General features: G+C 42.9%; 1 protein-coding gene across 2 annotated transcripts in view; it reads left to right on the top strand.

Annotated features, from left to right (window-relative positions):
* The window catches only part of PLCB1 (phospholipase C beta 1), a 468615-nt gene that overhangs the window by 407417 nt on the left and 40383 nt on the right, over positions 1 to 20815 (top strand). For both annotated transcript variants that reach the window (XM_028722210.2, XM_028722211.2), the window contains exons 30-31: positions 1469 to 1526; positions 3532 to 3618. In XM_028722210.2, coding sequence (XP_028578043.2) covers positions 1469 to 1526; positions 3532 to 3618 — 145 coding nt within the window. The remainder of the gene's footprint in view (positions 1 to 1468; positions 1527 to 3531; positions 3619 to 20815) is intronic.

The following is a 20815-nucleotide window of genomic DNA, read 5'->3' as shown; positions in this document are numbered from 1 at the left end:
TTTAGAGGTTGCTGGACTAAACCTTGGAGCATCTTTGACCACACTGGCTGGGGCTGATGGGGGTTTGGAGACCAATAGGTTCTTCATCCCTGGTGTTGGCTTCCTTGTTCGTGATTTGAGGCTGTTACACAGTAAAGAGTCATCTCCTTGCCTTCTCTGAAAGCTTTTAGGCATGTGAGGTGAAGCCTAGTGCAGCCTGGCAACAACCTTTTGCCACTTTAAGCCCTTCCTTGTGGTGTAGTGAGGGAGCAGTGATGACACCTTGCTACATGTGCTGGGTCTGGGGGTAACGCAGTTCAGGTCTGGTCCCGAATCCAAGGGTTCTGCGAAGAGTCAGTCCGACAGGACCAAGGCAGGACACGAGGCAGGAAACCAGGCAAGGTCAGGCACAGGATCACAGGCAGGTTCTGGCAAACAGCAATGTTGCGCCCGCAACCTGTGGCAGGGTCCAGCAGCCTTTTATCTCTGTCGGGGTAACGGCCAGTCCTGATCCCCTGGTGACTCACCTCCCTGTTTCGCCTGAAGGTAAGCACTCCTCCTGCAAGTACTCAGGTCTCTCCTTCTCTCAGACCTCAGTCTCTGCAGCTCGGGAGATGTCGGTGGGTTACTAGACCCAGAGGCTGCCTCAGCCTCTCCTGACCCAGTTGGTAGTGGAGCAGCTGTAAGTGATTGCCCAGCTGAAGGCAACGAGGTAATCCCCGCATCTGAAGCCAGAGCAGACTCAGGCCCCTGACTCGGCCCAGCTGGTGCTTGTTGCAGGGGAACCTATGCAGACTGGGGCTCTCCAGAATCAGGCCCCACACTAGGTTCAGATGCCGCCTGGGGCAAAGGATCCGGTGTGGACTGAGACTCCTCTGGCTCCGAGTCTGAGCCCAAGTCCCAGGCCATCACACTACGTTTGACTTGTGCTGAATCCATCAGAATGGGGCAGGTTCTATGGTGGAGTGCAGCCTCAATCCTAATTGGGACAGAACTCTGTTCCATCCCTGCAGAAGATAAGGTGGGAGAGATATAATGGGTTCAAGAAGAGTTGCTTGGTGTAAAACAGTGGTGGGGAACCTAGATGTCTCTAGGTGCAGTTATTGGACTCCAGTCTCAGCCAGCAAGGTCAAAGGTCAGGGATGATGGGAGCTATTGTTCAAGAGGGCTATGGGTTTCCCTGTCCATGGTGCTGAAACGTTTCTGAGGCAAGCCTGCGGTTTCTTTCCTCACACATTAAGAACCAATATGACACAATATTCACAAGGTTTGTGTGGTCCACTTGTGGTCTCTGGTCAAACCACTTCTAATGCAGAACATAATGTGTAGCTTCTGGGCTGTCTGGTTTTTATTTCCCCTTATTTAGTTAAAGCAATGTACAAAGAATTTGTGAGAAGGATCTTTGTGGCAGAAGCTAGCAAATTATGCATTAATAATGCCAGTTAAAAATTAATGGAATGGAATCAGTAGTTTTTAATCTTGCTCCCAGGGAGAAGACAGAAATGATTCGATCATATATTCAGGAGGTGGTGCAATACATTAAAAGGGTGAGTCCACTGCATACAAGTTCATCAAAACTTTCTGTATTTGCATATGGCATGAAGATAACAGGCAAATTCCAGTACTTATCTTGGTTTACACGGAGTAATAATGTTAGAGCAATGAAAACAGTGTTTGTCATTTGAAAAGAGATATCTTGCATTTATGGTTCCTTGCAATGCTACATTTTTAGTAAACTTGGTTTGCCATCTTCTGTAGAATTACCAAGAGCCACTTTGAATATTATCTTGCTGTGCAGGAGCCAAGTGTTTCCCCATGACAATATCACATCTGAAATGTGAAGGAATGTTGGAAACTTTATCACCTGTGTTTCAGATCTGATGTTGCGGAGGAACAGAAAGTGTGGAGAATTTTAAAAAATCCTCTTCCTGCAGGTAAGGTAATGTCTCAAAGCTGTTCTAAGAAATCTGAGCAGAGTCCCCTTCCAGCATTTACAATACATTGCAAAATGTTGTCACAGGAAATTGAATGTAGGGGCTCATAATGGCAAATGACCTGGTTTGATTCCAGGGAGGCAGGCACAAGTCAAGTTTGGCGCTTCTCATAGTCTGTCATGAGCAGGCTGGGAGCATGGCCTGTTGCACCTTGAAATCACACACCTGGTACTACCTCCCTCCCTTCCTCGGCTCCCCAATTACCTAGTGACTTTCCTGATGGCAAGGGAGACAGCAGAGGTAGCCAAAGAGCATCCATTTCTGCTGGAAAGAACAGCATGACACTGTTTGCATCAATTTCAGCTGGAGAGAAGGTATTTCCCAGAACTCGGGGTCAGTTTCCCAGCTAAAAACTGATGCAAAAGCCATCATTTCCTCACCAGGAATGGTGAAACAGGCAGTCCCAGACCCAGCAGGATGGATGCTTGGCTTTGGCTCAACATAGGTATGTGGAGGAGCTATAGCTGAGGCTTCACAAGTTAGCCATTACGCATTATACACACATGCATGTAACACAGAGCTGATGGCTGCTTTTTGTGAGCAAAAGTGCCATTGAGAGGGATCCGCTTTGAGCAGAGCAGTAGTGGGTAGCAAGCAGGTGTTTATTCCTTTCTCCACTGCTCCAGGTCCTTCCCAGAGACTTTTCCTCCTGTGAGATTCCACTGGTGTTTCAACTCTCTGGGGCAGGAGGAGGGGCAGTGACATTACAGGAAGATCAGAAATGACTGTCAGAGCTAGAGTTGAATGCTCCTTATCTGATGCTTTCTTGCATCACTCATAAAGCCCTCCCGAAGTTGCTTTTCTTCAGAAAAAGTAGCCTTTCTAGGTTTGTGCTGCAGTTTTTAAAGGCTTAGTGAACAAAGCTTTAGCCAGTAGTCTCCCTCCCATTCTTGTGAAATGCATGAAGGTTTGAAATTGACTATTGAGTGGAGGATGATCAATAGGTAACAGGGAGAGGGCAACAATGCTAGGGCCAATGAACAGAAATTCCTGTTTAAGTGAGTATAGCATACATGCCAATTGATTCAGAAGCTGATGTCAAAAAATTGCATTGCAGCATATGTGAAAGTTAGAAGTACACAACAATGTTCAATAGAACATGTGTTTTTAGTTATAACCCCCCCCCCAAAGAAAATGTGTTGATTTGTTGGCATTCTTTTTTATTTCTCACTCTTCCTACTTGTTATTCTTTGCTAAGAAATAAAATTAGTCCTGGCTTCATCCTTAACTGTGCAAAGCTGTCTAATTTTTGGTGCTGGATGATGGCGTGATTAAATGCTACTATCAACTACCTATAAACTTCAGCTGTTTCTTCTAGTATTCTTAAGTGTGTTTTAAACTGCACATTTCTTGGGGGGGGAATGTAAGGTTTTAAATTAAATCTCCAAGTATACATAATATATCAATAAGCATTGTTTTGTTGAAAAACAAATCAAATACTCTACTAAGAATGCTTATGTCATACTGTTCTATCCTGGACAGAACTACTTCAGTATAGAACTGAAGAATGAAATGCACATGTTTGAATACAATGAATTGTTTCCCTGCTTTATTCTAGCTAGAAGACGCTCAAAGTAAAAGGCAGGAAAGACTTGTGGAGAAGCACAAGGAGATTCGTCAGCAAATACTGGATGAAAAGCCCAAGGTAAGGAGATTTGAGCACCATTTTTTATTTTTTTATTTTTTTTGCTTACGGACAATGAGCCTCGTGTCAGGCTGATACTCAACCAGGCCTCTAATTATGAATGCTAACAAAAGAAATATCAGAGAAAGATGTGCAATGCTTTATCACATGGAAAGAAAAAATATAGGCAATGTTAACGCACAAATGAGTGTGCATTTGGGGGGGGATGGTATCCTACAAAAATACTGTATTTACTCAAGTCTAATGCATCATCAAATCTAATGCACACCTCAATTTTCAGAACCTTGAAACCAAAAAATGCGCACCTTAATTGAATCTAATGCGCACCTTAATTTTCGCAACGTACTTTGACCCAAAAAAAAGTGAGCGTTGGATTTGAGTAAATACAGTATGTTATTTAATCTTGGTGCATGTCATTCAGTGTAAAGAATATCCTTGACCAGCAGAGGGTGCAATGCACCTGGAATTTTTTTAAGCAATGCAAAATCTCAACTTTTTCTATTCAGGAATAAGGAGTTGGTTTTTGAAGCATGCAGAAATCCTATTATTTTGTTATCCTAGCAAAGTAAGGAGTTTGGCATCCTGCAAAAATCTCTGACAGATCTGGAATATAGCATCAGAGAGCCTTGTGGCTGCAACAGACTATAGCATGGCTACCCCCTCGATTCCGGCAATGACATGTTTTGTGCATTGCATCTATTCTCCATCTCAGACACTGTGACGTAACTGTGCATTTGTGTTGTTTTGTTTTCCCCTTCTCCCATAGGCAGGACAGCATTGTTTTCATTATTTCATGTAGCTTTTCTGGCAGCTGTTAACATGCAGGAAATTAATTCATGGCATTTTATGTTATGATTTTTGAAGAGTAAATCAATAAACAGCTTTCAAAAAGGTTTAGACTATATAGTCTCTTCACATGTTAAAATAGGTGCCAACTTTTGACTGGTTTGTTTGACACAGGGAAATTATAAAGGTAAAGGTACCCCTGACCATTACGTCCAGTCGCAGATGACTCTGGGGTTGCGGCGCTCATCTCACTTTATAGTCCAAGGTAGCCGGTGTTTGTCCGCAGACAGCTTCCGGGTCATGTGGCCAGCATGACTAAGCCGTTTCTGGCAAAACCAGAGCAGCGCACAGAAATGCCGTTTACCTTCCCACCGGAGCAGTACCTATTTATCAACTTGCACTTGACATGCTTTCATACTGCTAGGTGGGCAGGAGCAGGGACCGAGCAACAGGAGCTCACCCCATCGTGGGGATTTGAACCACCAACCTTCTGATCGGAAAGCCCTAGGCTCTGTGGTTTAGACCACAGCGCCACCCGCTGTGGGAAAATATAGGCACCAGTTATTTCATGGAGCTTCCGATGAGCAGAAGAACATAATTTTAAGTGATAGATCAAAAACAGTTTTTGCTTGTTATTTCTAATGGCGCAGTAATCCAGTTGATCCAATTCCATGGAGGATATTGTTCTGGTTCACACATCCTGCTAAGTCAAACTCTTCTATCTGTAGGCTGCCTGGAATCCCTGTCGGGGGTATTAATAAACAAACAAACAAACAAACAAACAGCTTACCACAAATGTGTGAGTTCCTGGAGAAGGGATGGTGGCAACAATGGTTTTCTCCTGGTCCTCCTGTGGCGCTACTGTGAACAAAGCCATGATCTGAATTAGCAAGTTGTCTAGACCAGGATTTGTGTTTTGTCTTGCTTTTGATGAGGGATAGAGAAGAAGCTTGATCCAGTTCTCATCTGAAGCCAAATCTTTCAATGTTTTTGCCATTTGAAACAATGTGAGAGCCAAAGTACAGCGAGCCTTTGAAATTCGCACTCACCTGAATTTTGCTATGAGCCCTCCAACCGATCTCTGTTTACAAAAAAATGCATATGTTGGGGGGGTGCATAAAGATGAATGCGTTTCTGAAGATAGCTTGCAAAATTGCATTCCATTATGAGCAGTTGCTTGCAAAGATGTACACATTAGTCAAAACCGCTGGCAAAAATGAGTTCATTAGGAGAAATTCACACTAAATTGCTGAAGAACTTTTCGTGAAGATTTTTTTAAAACACACACACACAAATTTCTGTGGAGTAATGTGGAGAACTAAATTTAAAATGGCAGAAATGAGAAACTGAGAGAACTGAAATTGACAAATCTTTCCATTCTTGCTCCAGAAAAACCATGGGCAATAACCAGTCCTTTTTTTTTTCCTGAGGGGGATGCAGGGGGACGCATACCCCTAAACATTTTGTGAATCTTTGTACTTTTGTCCATTCACTGTATTTATTTTTCCCTATTTGAACTATAAAATAGTGATTTTCTTGAGTCAAAATGAGAGTACCCCTCAACATTTTTTAAAGCAAAAAAGCACTGGCAGTAAGTAAGGTACTGCAGCAGCAAGACCACAGTGGTCACAATCCACAATCCCCAGTGGAACACACTCCTGTGTGTTCACCCTAAGTCATGCTTTGGCATACCCAACTAGTCCACAACCATTTTGCAAATGCAGGCAATTATCTTGAACTCAGCTTAGGTTTATTTTCTATCGGGGGGCGGGGGGAGATACCAGCAGGAGCTGTATGTGCAAACTCTTGTGCAAGTCTGCTGGTGGTTTAAAATTGGGACCACCTAGCCTATGAAAAGCAGTGGACAACAACTGGGTTGGACAAACATTCTGAACTGAGTATGTTTTAAAAGCAAGGTACCCAGAAAACTATGTAGCGCTTTTGTGGATTCCCAAGACTGTGGTGCAGACAGTGGGCAGCAGAAATAAAACAACAGGTTTCGCCCATCTCTTGGCTAGATGTTTAACCAAAGTGCTTGATGTTATGTTTCACAAGCTGTTTTGTCTTGAGAGATGCATTTATATAATAGAATCATAGGTTCCCAATTACTGTTGTTGTGAATTTAATGGATATATTTAGACATTAAATCCTCTACTTACTGTTTGTGCCTGAGCAAAGTCACAGCAAACATCAATTTTTGCAGCTAAGCATCTCGGCGTCACGTGACGAAATGTACATTATCCAGCACCCATTCAGTACATGTTACACGGGTTCCTTAAGAAAGACATGTGCAGGGTGCAGTACAACTTTAGGAAACCTTCCTTCACAGGGTTATTTACGTAGGCAATCTTCATGTCTAATCATTCTCTGCAAAGCTCTGTGCAGGTCTGTGTATGAGATGTGATAAGAATAAAACAATGGAAACAATGGAATGGGTAGACGGTAACCTACATTATTTATTTGGCTCTTGTTTGTTTCAGTTCCAAATGGCGTGCAATTCAGTAATGCAATATGAGATGTGAGCACTTAAATTTCATGCATTTATAAGGTTGCAATCCAAACTCCTGACTGGCCAGGTTGCAAGGGAGGTCCACCAGTGCAGAAGACCTCAACACACCTGCAGAACCCCGCCCCCCCTTATGGAGTTTTGCAAGGCTGGCAAAGAAACTACTGGATCTTGGGCCATCCCTGCTGCCACCCTATGGTGGCAACAGACCCTACCCAGGCTTCTTTGCTATGCCAGCCTGGGAGCTGCTGTACTGCAATTTTAACTCCTCTCCATCCCTTCCATCCTGGCCAGTGCAAGCAGCACAGCTGTGATTGAGGTAGGGACACTCTTTTAGGCCCTACGGCCGCCTCCTGGGGTTTGTGGATAGCTCTGTAAGACTTTTAAGGTGCAGCATCCTGCCAAGACAATCCATTGTAAAGTTTGTACACTCCATACTTATATGCCATTAAAATCATCCTTCATCTGGGAATTTGCATCCTCTTTCCAGCTGCTGTTCTCAACTATATATTCATATGCATCTTTCTAGCAGTCTACTGGTGTTTTGCTTTAGCCCTTTGGTTTGGATTAGGGCACAACTGGACAACACATCAGGAGATCTGGGATCCTGTGCCCCAACTTTCTCTTGAAAGGGTACCCTGCTTTGAATTGGAGTTATGGCATTAGAGAAAGGACTTAACTATTTCCCCTGTGCTTCAACATGCAGGACCCCATTTCTCCCCAGTGGGGTAAAAGCACCTAAAAGGACAATTCTGAGAGAGGGGAAATTCTTAACTCTTAATCCACCTTTCCTCCACTCATTACAGCCTCCACTTGTTACAGTACTTTTCAGGTGAAATCGCATGGTACACTCTGACATGTGTAGTTTGACTCAGATGTATTCCCCTAGAGCTTGATTGGCAATAACTCAAGGTATCTCCGAGGCTCTTGTACCTGCTATGATCTGGTCTACTCAGAAAACGCATTACCTAAATACAGTTCAGGAACCTAGAGCTATCTATCTGAAACGTCTTTCACCTGTCACCTCTTGATGTCCAAACAGCTGTTTCAACTATCCTATTTTTAGTGTACCTGTCGAGCAGCCTAGAGGTGTCCTCTAACTGTAATTGCCTCCCTGCTTGTGCAGATATTAGAAATTCAATAATCCAGGAGACAGTTTCCTTATATAGATGCCTGAAGGAGTATGAGGACACATTCTTCTGCATCTCTGTGATAGAGCAGACACTTGTGGAAATATAAATCTTGGTCTAGTGCTATTTAATACACTCGTTAACAGGGGGATAGAAAGTACAGAACTCAGATTTGCAAGTAACGCCAAACCGAGAGAGGCTGAAAGTGCTTTGCAATGACAGGGCCACAAATAAATATTTATCTTGATAAACTGGGGGGGGGGGGATTGGCAGAAATAAAAAGGGTTACATTTAACGAGCATAAATACAGCGTTCTGGAGATGGGTAAAAACAAATGCATAATTACTAGCTGGGATATGTCTTCCTAGCAAATAGCAGTGCGGAAATGGCTTCAGGGCAAGGGAGGGGGGGGGGGTCCTAGCAGATAAGATGATTGATTAGCTTTGTACTGCTGTGCTGATGCCATACTGGGCTCCATGGAAAGGAGCATTATGAGTAAAACAGAGGCAATAATTCTCCCCCACCCCTCTCCCCGGCATTAGGGAAGCTTTGTGTGAGTACTATGTCATTTCCAGACTTCAAAAAAGACACATGGAAGCTGGAAATAATCCAGAGCAAAGCAACAGGATTGCTTAGAGGTCTGGAGAATATCCTTTCTAAGAAGACTGAAGGAGTGGAGCTTGTTTAATATGGGGAAGAGAGGATGGGGGGCTTCACATACACAGCTGCAGTCTGTGGTGTGCTGCCAAAGAACACATTTCTCACCTCACCTGCTGTTTCCAAGAGCGAGGCCTTAATTTCTTCCTGTACTGAGACTGGCATTCCAAGCCTGTTTACCTATAATTCCGCTGGAATCGCCTGTGGTTGCAGAACATGAATTTTCATTTTTTGCTTTAACTTTGGCTACTGTGCAGTTGAGAAGTGGAATGCAAATGGAAAAATACATTAAAAACACATACATATATATGGTTGCTTTAAATAGGACAGTAATCAATTGTTTCTGACACCCCAGTATGGACAAGAAAGTACAGTGGGTTCAAACCATAACCCCAAAGATTTAGCCTGAATGCTACAAACAATGGTTTAATTGTAAGAGTGGGGGCTGATCATATGAAGCCATGATGGGATTCCACTACTAGGCTTCATATGGAGCAAAATTAAAAGAGCTGGCTGGATCAGGCCAATGGCCGGGTAGTCCCTCATCCTGTTTTCACAGTGGCCGAACCTTTGCCAGTGGGAAATGTCCAAGCAAGACCTGAGCACAAGAGCACTCTCCCCTCATGTTTTCAGCAATTGGTATTTAATACTAATTACCTGCCCTTCACCCTAAGGTCCTAAGGTGGGTTACACTATTGAAACACAACATTTAAAACAAATTAAAACAACTTTAGAAAGCATACTGTCCCCAACCATGGAAGCAGAGCATGGCTTCCATCATGGCTAGCCACCATCATTAGACATAAGCAGCATGTCTAGGTGCTACTTTCAACTGTATTTCCATTGGCATCCTTAGGTGGGATAAGGGGGCAATAATAGCATTAGGTAGGATTCCTGCTTCTGAGAGGGGAGTGTGGATGTAAGGAGGCAGTGGTTCCCACCTCATTCCGTGTATGTCACAATCAGTCATGTTTCTATTCTGCTGCAGTTCAGCCTGTGCTAAAACGTATGCTGCTCATCTTGCTGTCCTCTATGGTTGAAACTAATGTAATTTATCACGGAATTAATAACAGAACTGATTTCAGTGCATTTCAATGGAAGGGCAGTGTCAAAAACAATGCAGAAATAACATAATTATTTGCATAATATCTGGGGCGAAAGTCAACGGTAGTGAATACTGCTCATATTCACTTGCGTGATTTCCGTTCCTGAACTCCAGACGAACATGAAAATTGCATGCAAAATGCAGTATGCAAATTGCAGCACACAAAATGCAAATGGCAGCAATTTCCTCCCCCATTTCCATTTCTAATGGAATTCTCCAGCAAACCTAGAGGGAGTTGTACTTTTTGATTCCCATTTACAGAGCAACCCTAACCACATCTACTCTGATGTAGATCTTAAAGAATTCAATGAGGCTTACTCCCAGGTGGGTAGGGTTAAGATTGCATCTTAAGACCCCTCCAGCCAGCACTTTCTAGTATGCTAAATGGACCCTTTTTATTCCATGTGTCATGGGAAAAGTTCCCTTCAAATGTTGTTGCAGTTTTGACTCTGTTTTGACTCCGTCTCACTTTAGTTCTCCTGTGTCTATAGGGACTTCTGAGTTTCATCCGAATAGTGCAGAATAAGTTGCTCATGATATCTGTCAGTGGGTGGTGTTTCTAAACAAAGCCCTGGAGGCCCACAACTGGTACAAGAATTTTCCTAAGTGCATAACTGAACAGGCCAAAAAACTATCCCACTTTGGGTCTTGCAATTCTATTAGAGAACTATTACTTATTCCTCTTGATTTTCAGAATAGAATAGGATAGAATAGGATACAAATCATGCTACAAAATAGCTTTGGGTTTTCTCATAAAGCCAGAAGAGGCGTGAGAAGCTGCTGCTTTGTAACATACCACAATTGGCAACAGAACCAAAACAACACTGAAAAAAATGATTAGCACAAAAGGAAATAGGTGTGAACCATATCATTCAAAAGCAAAAGATACAGAGGTGTGTCTATGTGGTTTTGGAATGTCATACCTTGCAGTTTAATGTGGTTTATACATGATATTTCAAATTTACACATAAATTGCAGTAGCTGTCAATAATTCATGCTTGTTCTGTATCTGAAAAGGTCATGAAAATTTCAGACGACACATACACACACACCCCAGGTTCAGAGCAAATTAATGAGTCCTGCCCCCTGCAAAAGAAAAAGAAAAAAACACTGGCTTCAGGGAAAAGGAATGATTTCTGACATGAACCTTTCATTAAATCTCATAATTGCCAAGTATAATGTACAGCGAATAATCCAGAAGTCAGGGGAAATCTTTAAAATATATTGATCTTTTTTTAGACCTCAGGCTTGTTGGCATAATTCTCCTTCCCTGTGCTAGATCAAAATACTTTCCCCTTTTTCTCCTTTGCATAATCTCATCCTTTTAAAAAAGAAATGATTGGGCTTGTAGCTAACAGGATTATCAGTCTAAAGCTCAGAAAGTGCCTACTGTGTGGTGTACATAAGTCTTTGGAAATGGATTTTAATGCTTGTTTAATGGTGGCTAAGCATGGATGCATGTGGCTGTTAGGAAATCAATAAAATCTGGAAGGTAGTATTAGGGCTGAGATTTAGGAGATTTCAGTTTGCTTCTAAACTCAGCCATTGACATTTATTCCAGCATCCAAAGCAATTGATGACAGCTTCTGGGACATGGGCTCAATTAGGCTTTGGATTTGCATTTCTTAAACACCAGCTCCCAATGTCACATGGCAAGGTGCTTCTTAAATTGAATAGACTTCAAAAAAATTAATTATAACATGGCAGTGAAGTTTTCCTGTCCACAAAGAAACAAATGAAAAAATGCCACTAGGCCTGTCCAAATTTTCAGGAAGTCCTAAAGTAGCTGTTCTGATCTTGGCCTCTGGCACTGTTACGTTTTATTCCCCATATTCAAAATAGGAAAAAATAGTGCATACTTTACAGGGATATTGTAGGGAGCACTTGTGCAAGAACTTTAGAGTGCTTGGATGGATGGATTTATTTGTATGAACAGGAACAAAAATACTTTGGATCATTCTGTTCAGAAATTTTTGTGTGAATGTGTGTACTCTGGCGCCCACTTTAAAAACACGGATGGCGCTCCCTTTTAAACAAGGCATTTTTGAAAGTTGCTGCAGGTGGAACAACAAACAGTGGAACCTCGGTTTTCAAGCATAATCCATTCCGAAAGACTGTTCGACTTCCGAAATGTTCAAAAACTGAGGATCAATGGGCTGGTTGCAAAGTCAATGGAAAGTCAATGGGGGAAAATGTAAAGTGCGCCTTGGAAGCCGTTGGACTTCCAAGGTGCATTTGAAAATGGAAACAATTACTTCTGGATTTTCGGTGTTCGGATTCCAAATTGTTTGCTTTCCGAGACTCTCGAAAACCGAGGTTCCACTGTATTGTGAAGCAAGCAGAGGATTGCCTTGTAACACAAAAGGGTCGGTGAGATCTGCAGGGGAAAATTGGTGCTAAAACCATAACTGCTCATTTCGCCCTCTAAATCCCCACAACCATTTTTTTTACCTTCTTCCCAATGAAATCCTTACTGGAAAAGAACCACAACAACAGTATTCAGAGATGCACCGCCTCTGAGCATGGAAGTGAAGCAACCATTGATAGACTCATCCTTTGTACATCTAACCATTTTTAAGCCATCAAAGGCAGTGGCTGACCCTACAGGTGGTTTCATAAGTTAATTACTCATTTGTGAAGCAGTACTTCTTTTGGCCCATCATGAACAGGGGTGGTCCATCCCATTTCATCACCTGAGGCAAAATGGGAAGGTGCCAGCCTGCATGTTCACTGCCTGCTACACACTGCCTCCCCCTTCGAAGCCCATGCCAAAACCCCGCTTACTGGGTCATGCGGCTGCGGCTTCCAAGTTCTGGCAAGATCTTGCAAGAGCCCCTCACCATCTCACAGGACTCTCACAAGATCTTGCCAGAACCCAGAAGCCACTGCAGCCGCTTCTTGCTTTTCCAGTGGTGGGGGGAAGGGACTGTTGGAACATGCACACAGAGCCCCCAGAATGAAAACAAGATTTTTTATTATTTGGATTGTATTAGTAGCAGATAAGAAGGATTTAATGCATAGACAGGTTCTGACATCCATCTTGCTTTCTCACCTTCACGGAGCATCACTAAGGCTTGCACAAATTCTGTTCCACTGCCTTGGAAGCTAGAAATCTGATCACTGTATTAAATGGCTTACAGTGGTTTTCAGATTACAAAAATGTTGCCCCGTTAACATGTGGACGCCAAAACACTAAGTGGCCACGTTGATCATTTGTTAAGAGACTTTATGCTCGAGGAGTTTGGCAGTGACAATCTCCTTACACCACTCTTGGCAGTTCATATTTGTATCATGCTTGAGTCAGTCATCCGAAAGGCAGGATAATTCCAGTGTTGTAGATCTAGCGGTTCTGAATTGACACTACCTACTGGCTGTGGGTTAGGAGCCAGCACAAGTTTTCTTTTCCTCTGTTCCTGAACTCTAGAAATACATTTTTAAAAAAACAACCAAAACTTCAAACAGTACAGTGGGGTCCATGTCACATTTATATTTTCCAGCCTTTACAATGGCACCTGACCAACAAAGTGTGACTTTCTATTCTATTCTATTCTAAATCAGTCCCGGTGCGCACCAGCGACACATATAAAAAGACATGTGTACGCTCACTCAGCAGAGTATAGCAGAAACGATCGTGGAGCATGAGTGTTGCATTCTAAGCATTTATTAAGCAATATATACAGGACAAAGCAATCATGGTGTCCTCTCACCTCTTCTCCAAGAGAGAGAGAGTAAAGAAGTACAAAAGTACAGTACAGCGGAAGAGAGATAAGACTGACTTCCGTTCTCACACTTTCGAAGTCTAGAAAGTAAACACTGACATGTGATATAACAATCACACATCCAGCAACGGAGGAGTGAAATGCTAACAGGGACATGCTCTTGGAGGCTCCACTTGGATTCCACTACCTGAGATGGCTGCTTCAATCTGCCTCATGGCTGGCCCTAGTCAGGAATGTACCTTCAGCCGGTTTAATCAAGGGACACTGAAGTCTCATGTTATTAGTAAGAGAAGGTGAAAAAATGCCTGTCTCATGTTTTTCCACACCAATAGTGACCTTTATAAGGGACGCGGGTGGCGCTGTGGGTAAAAGCCTCAGCGCCTAGGACTTGCCGATCGAAAGGTCGGCGGTTCGAATCCCCGCGGCGGGGTGCGCTCCCGTTGCTCGGTCCCAGCGCCTGCCCACCTAGCAGTTCGAAAGCACCCTCGGGTGCAAGTAGATAAATAGGGACCGCTTACTAGCGGGAAGGTAAACGGCGTTTCCGTGTGCGGCTCTGGCTCACCAGATGCAGCTTTGTCACGCTGGCCACGTGACCCGGAAGTGTCTTCAGACAGCGCTGGCCCCCGGCCTCTTGAGTGAGATGGGCGCACAACCCTAGAGTCTGGCAAGACTGGCCCGTACGGGCAGGGGTACCTTTACCTTTACCTTAGTGACCTTTATAAATCTCTGGCATTCTCCCATCCACCCACACTGTTGTCATTTCTCTAAACCAAAAGGGCACAAAACCAATTGCATTGGCCTTTTCTTGTAGGAAAGGTATCCCAGTGTGGAAAGTCTAATGTGTTTTTGAGGCCTGAAAATTAAGCTGATGTTTTCACACTTCCATTTCTTAACCTCATCTCTTTTTTTTTTAATAACCCCCCCCCCCTAAAAACCTTAAAAATATAACTGTGTTTAGTGTATTTTAGCACATTCTCTTCTTAAGTTAACTGGATTAAGTATCAGTGCATCTGAACATATTTATTCATTTCAGGACAAGAATCTCCTTCAGTTCTAGCTCAAATCTAGTGCTATTGTTTTATTTCTATATTCATATTCATATAGAAATATTTGAACATACGTGGATATGTTTGTGCATATCCACGTATGTTCAAATATTCTCAGAAACTGAACAATGTAATGAGGATGAGGCAATATATTTCAGTATAGAGTGAGAGAAAGGAAACTGAAGGATTCTTTGGCTGTGTGTTTGTGTGTTTGTAGCAATTGAAGAAAAACTTTAATTTAGATGGCCTTATTCCAGATAGGCACAAGTACAAACATGGAATTGCATCTTTCCCATCTTGTAAATGAAAACAGGCTTTTCATAAGTTACAAGTTGTGACTGTGGTTGTTGCTTGGCTTAGATTTATTTCCTTGCCACATTCTTTTCACTTTATCTTTGTTCCAGGACCGCAACACATTCTTATCTCAATGACAAACAGGTCGCAAAAGATGCATGTCACAATCCGAAGTGATACTCAGAATGCCAATTAAATTCCTCTCCTCTCTTGGTACCTATGCATGCATGAGTACCTGGGGGATTTCTGCATTTCCATTTGATGGCCTAGCCATTACATGGTGTTTACTTTAGAATGGATGCTTGGAAGCTGCTGATTTTGTCAGCTACATAAAAATTCTACACCCAGTCTAAGCAAACTTAAAACAGAGCAGAGACATGTCTAAACAAAACATGCACTCATCTATGGGAGGGGGAGTGTCTTAAGGTGCATTTTTATAGATATGCAGTATGCACCTTAAGACACTCCCCCACACCCAATGACTGCAATTATTCTTTAAAAATATGTCAGCTTGGTTTCAAGTTTGCTTAAAGTGGGTTTAGAATTTTTATGCAGCTGACATAATGTGTTTCTAGGGTGGTCCTACTCTGTGACGGATAGTCTTCTATACAGGATTCTAAACATACTGATTATTCCCAACTATAGTTTTTTAAAAAGTTGCTTGGGACACTAATGTTAAGAAGCTTTGTTTCTGCCATGGGGTGACATTGCCATTTAAACTTAGATACTTCATTTTCTTGTCTTTTCACTTTTAATTTGTATACTGCCTTTTTATATTACTATGGTTTATAAGGTGCTTTACAAGCTGAAGAAGCAAAAAACAAAAACAAAAAACAGACAGCAGAGCTCATACATGTAAGAACAATCTGATCCAATACAAAAAAGTCACAATAACTTTAAAATAAACATCTTATATCAAATAAAACCCAGTAGTGATGTATGGAAGTGAGAGCTGGACCATAAAGAAGGCTGATCGCTGAAGAATTGATGCTTTTGAAATATGGTGCTGGAGGAGACTCTTGAGAGTCCCATGGACTGCAAGAAGATCAAACGCACCCATTCTTAAGGAAATTAGCCCTGAGTGCTCACTGGAAGGACAGATCGTGAAGCTGAGGCTCCAATACTTTGGCCACCTCATGAGAAGAGAAGACTCCCTGGAAAAGACCCTGATGCTGGGAAAGATTTAGGGCACAAGGAGAAGGGGACGACAGAGGACGAGATGGTTGGACAGTGTTCTCGAAGCTACCAGCATGAGTTTGACCAAACTGCGGGAGGCAGTGGAAGACAGAAGTGCCTGGCGTGCTCTGGTCCATGGGGTCATGAAGAGTCGGACACGACTAAACGACTAAACAACAACAACAACATCAAATAAAACAATATTCAATAATCCGTTAGAATAAAATAGTAAGCAGTAAAATTAAATATCAGAAAGTAATAATTAAACAGTTTACACTTATCAATCACAATAAACATTTGCTTCTTGAGCTTTGGATTTTATGGGCAATCTTGCTCTGAAAATCAATACTTGGTGGCCTGTTGTGGCCTGGAGGTAAACTGCTTAGGGCTTGTAGTGATTAATTAAGAAAAGGGCACAGTGGGGTTTATATAAGTTGTGTGTGCATGTGTGTGACTCACTTCAGTGTTTGGCAACTGCAGGCAGAAGATGAGCACGTACAAACAGTTTGAGTTGCAGCAGGAGGGCTTGGAAACTTTCTGCACAGTGGGCTAGGGATCTCAAGCTGTTACAGGAAATTGCTAATTATGGTTTAAATAATCCTTCATTGTGTGCTGCTGATGGTCTAGGGCCACGTGGCACTAATCATTTTGCCAGGTTCTTTTCATGTTTGAAGATGCCAGCTTGGTGCCTCTTGAAAGTGCAGCATGTTGTGTGTTGGATGCCTGGCTTTTGGTGTGGCCTTGTTTGCTTACATAGTCAATGTTACTTGCTTCTTTCTGCTAAACATGTCTTGGGCAACTAGTGAAAATGACTGTCTAAATGTTTATTCTTGCTACTTGTGTGCTCTCCTTGCTCCACCTAGTAACACGACCTAGTTATTTGCTTGACTGCGTTAAGGAGAGCTGCATATTTTTTTACCATTCTCCTTGATGTTGCGGTTGGGGAGCATCAAGGGTTGGCATGTTTGGGCATCTATTATTTTTTTAATAAATTTTATTTTCAATGCAAAATTACAACAGAAATTACAAACATTGAATCCAAAATAAAACTATACAAACAAGAAAGAAAAACAGAACACACAATAACAAAAAAGCACACATCTACAAATAAAACCATATCTTCATTCTAATCTAGTCATTACATACATATAAACATATTGACTTCCTTCCTTTGTTCTAAGACCTCAAAAATTTTACTCTTTCTAAATTGTTGTGTCTAATGTAGATTACTTCTATCTTTATACTTTTTACACCATTTTTCTTTTTCTTTAACTCTGCAAAGCATCATTCATTACATAAAGGTAAAGGTACCCCTGCCCATATGGGCCAGTCTTGACAGACTCTAGGGTTGTGCGCTCATCTCACTCTAGAGGCCGGGAGCCAGCGCTGTCCGCAGACACTTCCGGGTCACGTGGCCAGTGTGACAAGCTGCATCTGGCGAGCCAGCGCAGCACACGGAACGCCGTTTACCTTCCCGCTGGTAAGCGGTCCCTATTTATCTACTTGCACCCGGGGGTGCTTTCGAACTGCTAGGTTGGCAGGCGCTGGGACCAAACGACGGGAGCGCACCCCGCCGCGGGGATTCGAACCACCGTCCATGCGATCGGCAAGTCCTAGGCGCTGAGGTTTTACCCACAGCGCCACCCGCGTCCCTGCATTCATTACATACCGATATGCTTACTCCAGAACAATGTTTTTTTCATATACTCATTAGCACATCCCCATTCTTTTAATAATTTCTGGTCCGATTGTCCCCTTATGAAAGCTGTGAGTCTTGCCAGATTTATATATTCACAAAATTTAATTTGCCATTCTTTCATTGATGGAATTTTTCTCCCTTTCCAATTTTTTGCTATAAGCATCCTGGCAGCTGCCGTTGCGTAAAGGAATACTTTCCTTTGATTGTCAGGAATATCGTTTGTGATTATACCTAAAAGGAATGCCTCCGGTTTTTTACTGAAAGATACTTTAAACATCTTTTTGATTTCTTCATATATTTCATTCCAAAATTGTTTAATAGGTTGGCATTCATGTTTGGGCATCTATTAAGGAGGACAAGAGTCCTCTGTACCTCTTCTTATGACCTGTACTTCCTCTTCAACTTGTTGACCCACCTTGTGCACTCACCCAGGAAACAATGGTAGTGTGAAGGCAGAACAGTCAACGTCACTGCCTTTATGCTTGTGGATTTTTTTCCTGGTAGCCAAAATGGTGATAGCAAATGATGGAAATGAAGAGAAGAGCAAGTCATGAGAAGGACAGTAAGGAGGTGATGTTGGGTGGTCTGTGGAGGGTGTCTTGCTGAAGGTCTCTACTATACCTGGACCCAACTCTGCTTGATATGCTGGCTTTTAAGGTGAAGGGATTTTATCTCAGGCCCAACTTGCAGTGTACAATTAAAGCAGTATAATACTACCTTTTAAGTAGTATTATAAGGGACGCGGGTGGCGCTGTGGGTTAAACCACAGAGCCTAGGACTTGCCGATCAGAAGGTCTGCGGTTCGAATCCCCGCGACGGGGTGAGCTCCCATTGCTCGGTCCCTCTCCTGCCAACCTAGCAGTTCGAAAGCACGTCAAAGTGCAAGTAGATAAATAGGTACCGCTCCGGTGGGAAGGTAAACACCATTTCTGTGCGCTGTTCTGGTTCACCAGAAGTGGCTTAGTCATGCTGGCCACATGACCCGTAAGCTGTACGCCGGCTCCCTCGGCCAATAAAGCGAGATGAGTCCCGCAATCCCAGATTTGGTCATGACTGGACTTAATGGTCAGGGGTCCCTTTACCTTTACCTAATACTACTTTAAAACAGACATAAATCTATTGTTTGGCTGGCTTAATGAACAAACCTGTTAACATGACAAAAGGTGTTGATGGGCCATTAGGGAGAGGAATTATTTCGCCTGGAGAGTGAGATGTTACCAAGGTAATAGGGTTTGTGTTTAAGGGGACAGGAAAAGGGAGTTTTCAAGGGAAGGAGAAGGGAGAAGAAGAGCTGAGAACCATCTTGGGAGGGGGCTGGCTGCAGGCTGCTTCTGCTTCTACCTCTTGAAATGATGATGCTGTAAGATCTGAATTCCCTCCATTAAGGCTGAAGGTGTAAATAGGTGAATAAACCATATTTCTTAAAACACGTCTCTGCTGTTTCTTCCTTTATCCAAAGGGACACAGACCCTGTGTGGGTGCCTGGGACCCCATGGGCTCTTGCTACTGCTCAGCAGAGAGAGGGGCAGGCACCTGACTTTTGTAACAGTATCCTGGGAACTAGTTTGTTAAAGGTGCTGAGAGCTTGTTGTTGTTTAGTCGTTTAGTCGTGTCCGACTCTTCGTGACCCCATGGACCAGAGCACGCCAGGCACTCCTGTCTTCCACTGCCTCCCGCACTTTGGTCAGACTCATGTTTGTAGCTTCGAGAACACTGTCCAACCATCTCGTCCTCTGTCGTCCCCTTCTCCTTGTGCCCTCCATCTTTCCCAACATCAGGGTCTTTTCCAGGGAGTCTTCTCTTCTCATGAGGTGGCCAAAGTATTGGAGCCTCAGCTTCAGGATCTGTCCTTCCAGTGAGCACCCAGGGCTGATTTCCTTAAGAATGGATACGTTTGATCTTCTTGCAGACCATGGGACTCTCAAGAAGCTCCTCCAGCACCATAATTCAAAAGCATCAATTCTTCGGCGATCAGCCTTCTCTATGGTCCAGCTCTCACTTCCATACATCACTACTGGGAAAACCATGGCTTTAACTATACGGACCTTTGTTGGCACAGCTGAGAGCTGTGCTGGGGCAACTCACCCTGGTGGAAAGGGTATGAATAATAATAATAATAATAATAATAATAATAATAATAATACTGCTTTCCCCCCTCACAAAGCAACAATTCCCAGAGTTACCTGGAAAAAGGGATTGACTGCTAAGCCGCTCTGAGAATTGCATCTGTGAGGGGAATGTTCTCCTTCGTTGTGCTGCTTACTAATTTGCCTACCATATTTCATGATGATCTATTTCTTTCCCATAATGGAAAGTCCTATGTAAAAGAATAATGGAGCATCTTACGTTACAGCACAGAACGTTGCCAATGCATATCCTGTCACTTGGAGGCTCTGCTGCCGAAAAAGTGATGAGCTGCCTGGCTAATGCATCTTGGGCAAAAACTGAAAATCGTTGTGAATTCCTTAGTGACTGATAACGCAGCTCGTAAGAGAGCAAGTCCACTAAGCAGTTGGTATATGACTGACTGCTTTCCACAAACTATCTCTTTGCGATTTGTGGCGTAGGCTCTAATCCATTACAGTAAAACAGCAATTGCTTTCATTTTGTATCTCCTAAAGATTAATAGCTGAAGCCTTGCCAGTGAGTCATATGGTTACCTGTATCCTGGGTAACCCCTCTCTGTTTAGCTAGTCTAAGTCTGATTGAAAGGGGATTATGAAAGGAAATAAATTTATATAGGCTCTCTGCAAGGATGTGGGTGTGGGTGCTTTCTATTTATATTGCACACACAAAGAGAGGGTTATGCACAAACGTAAACACAAGCCATGGATTTGGGAGGGAGCAAATGCTGTTTGGACTCATTCCACATCGAAGGCAGGGCCGTCCAGTTCCCAGGAGGCCAATTTAAAGGAATCCAAAGCAGAGGGGATCACAAGATGAGAGTTGGGTATGATGCATTTGGCAGTTAAAAAAAAAAATGAATATAGGCCAAGGTAAGAAAGCTGTACATGGCCAGGAAGGTAGGCTAGCGTGTTGTATCTCTCCTTTCACTCATTTATTCTGAAATGCACAGCCA

This window comes from Podarcis muralis, chromosome 3 (genome assembly GCF_964188315.1).
Source record: "Podarcis muralis chromosome 3, rPodMur119.hap1.1, whole genome shotgun sequence".
Lineage (NCBI taxonomy): Eukaryota > Metazoa > Chordata > Lepidosauria > Squamata > Lacertidae > Podarcis > Podarcis muralis.
Note: the sequence above shows the minus strand (reverse complement) of the source record. Positions and strands in the feature narration are given on the sequence as shown.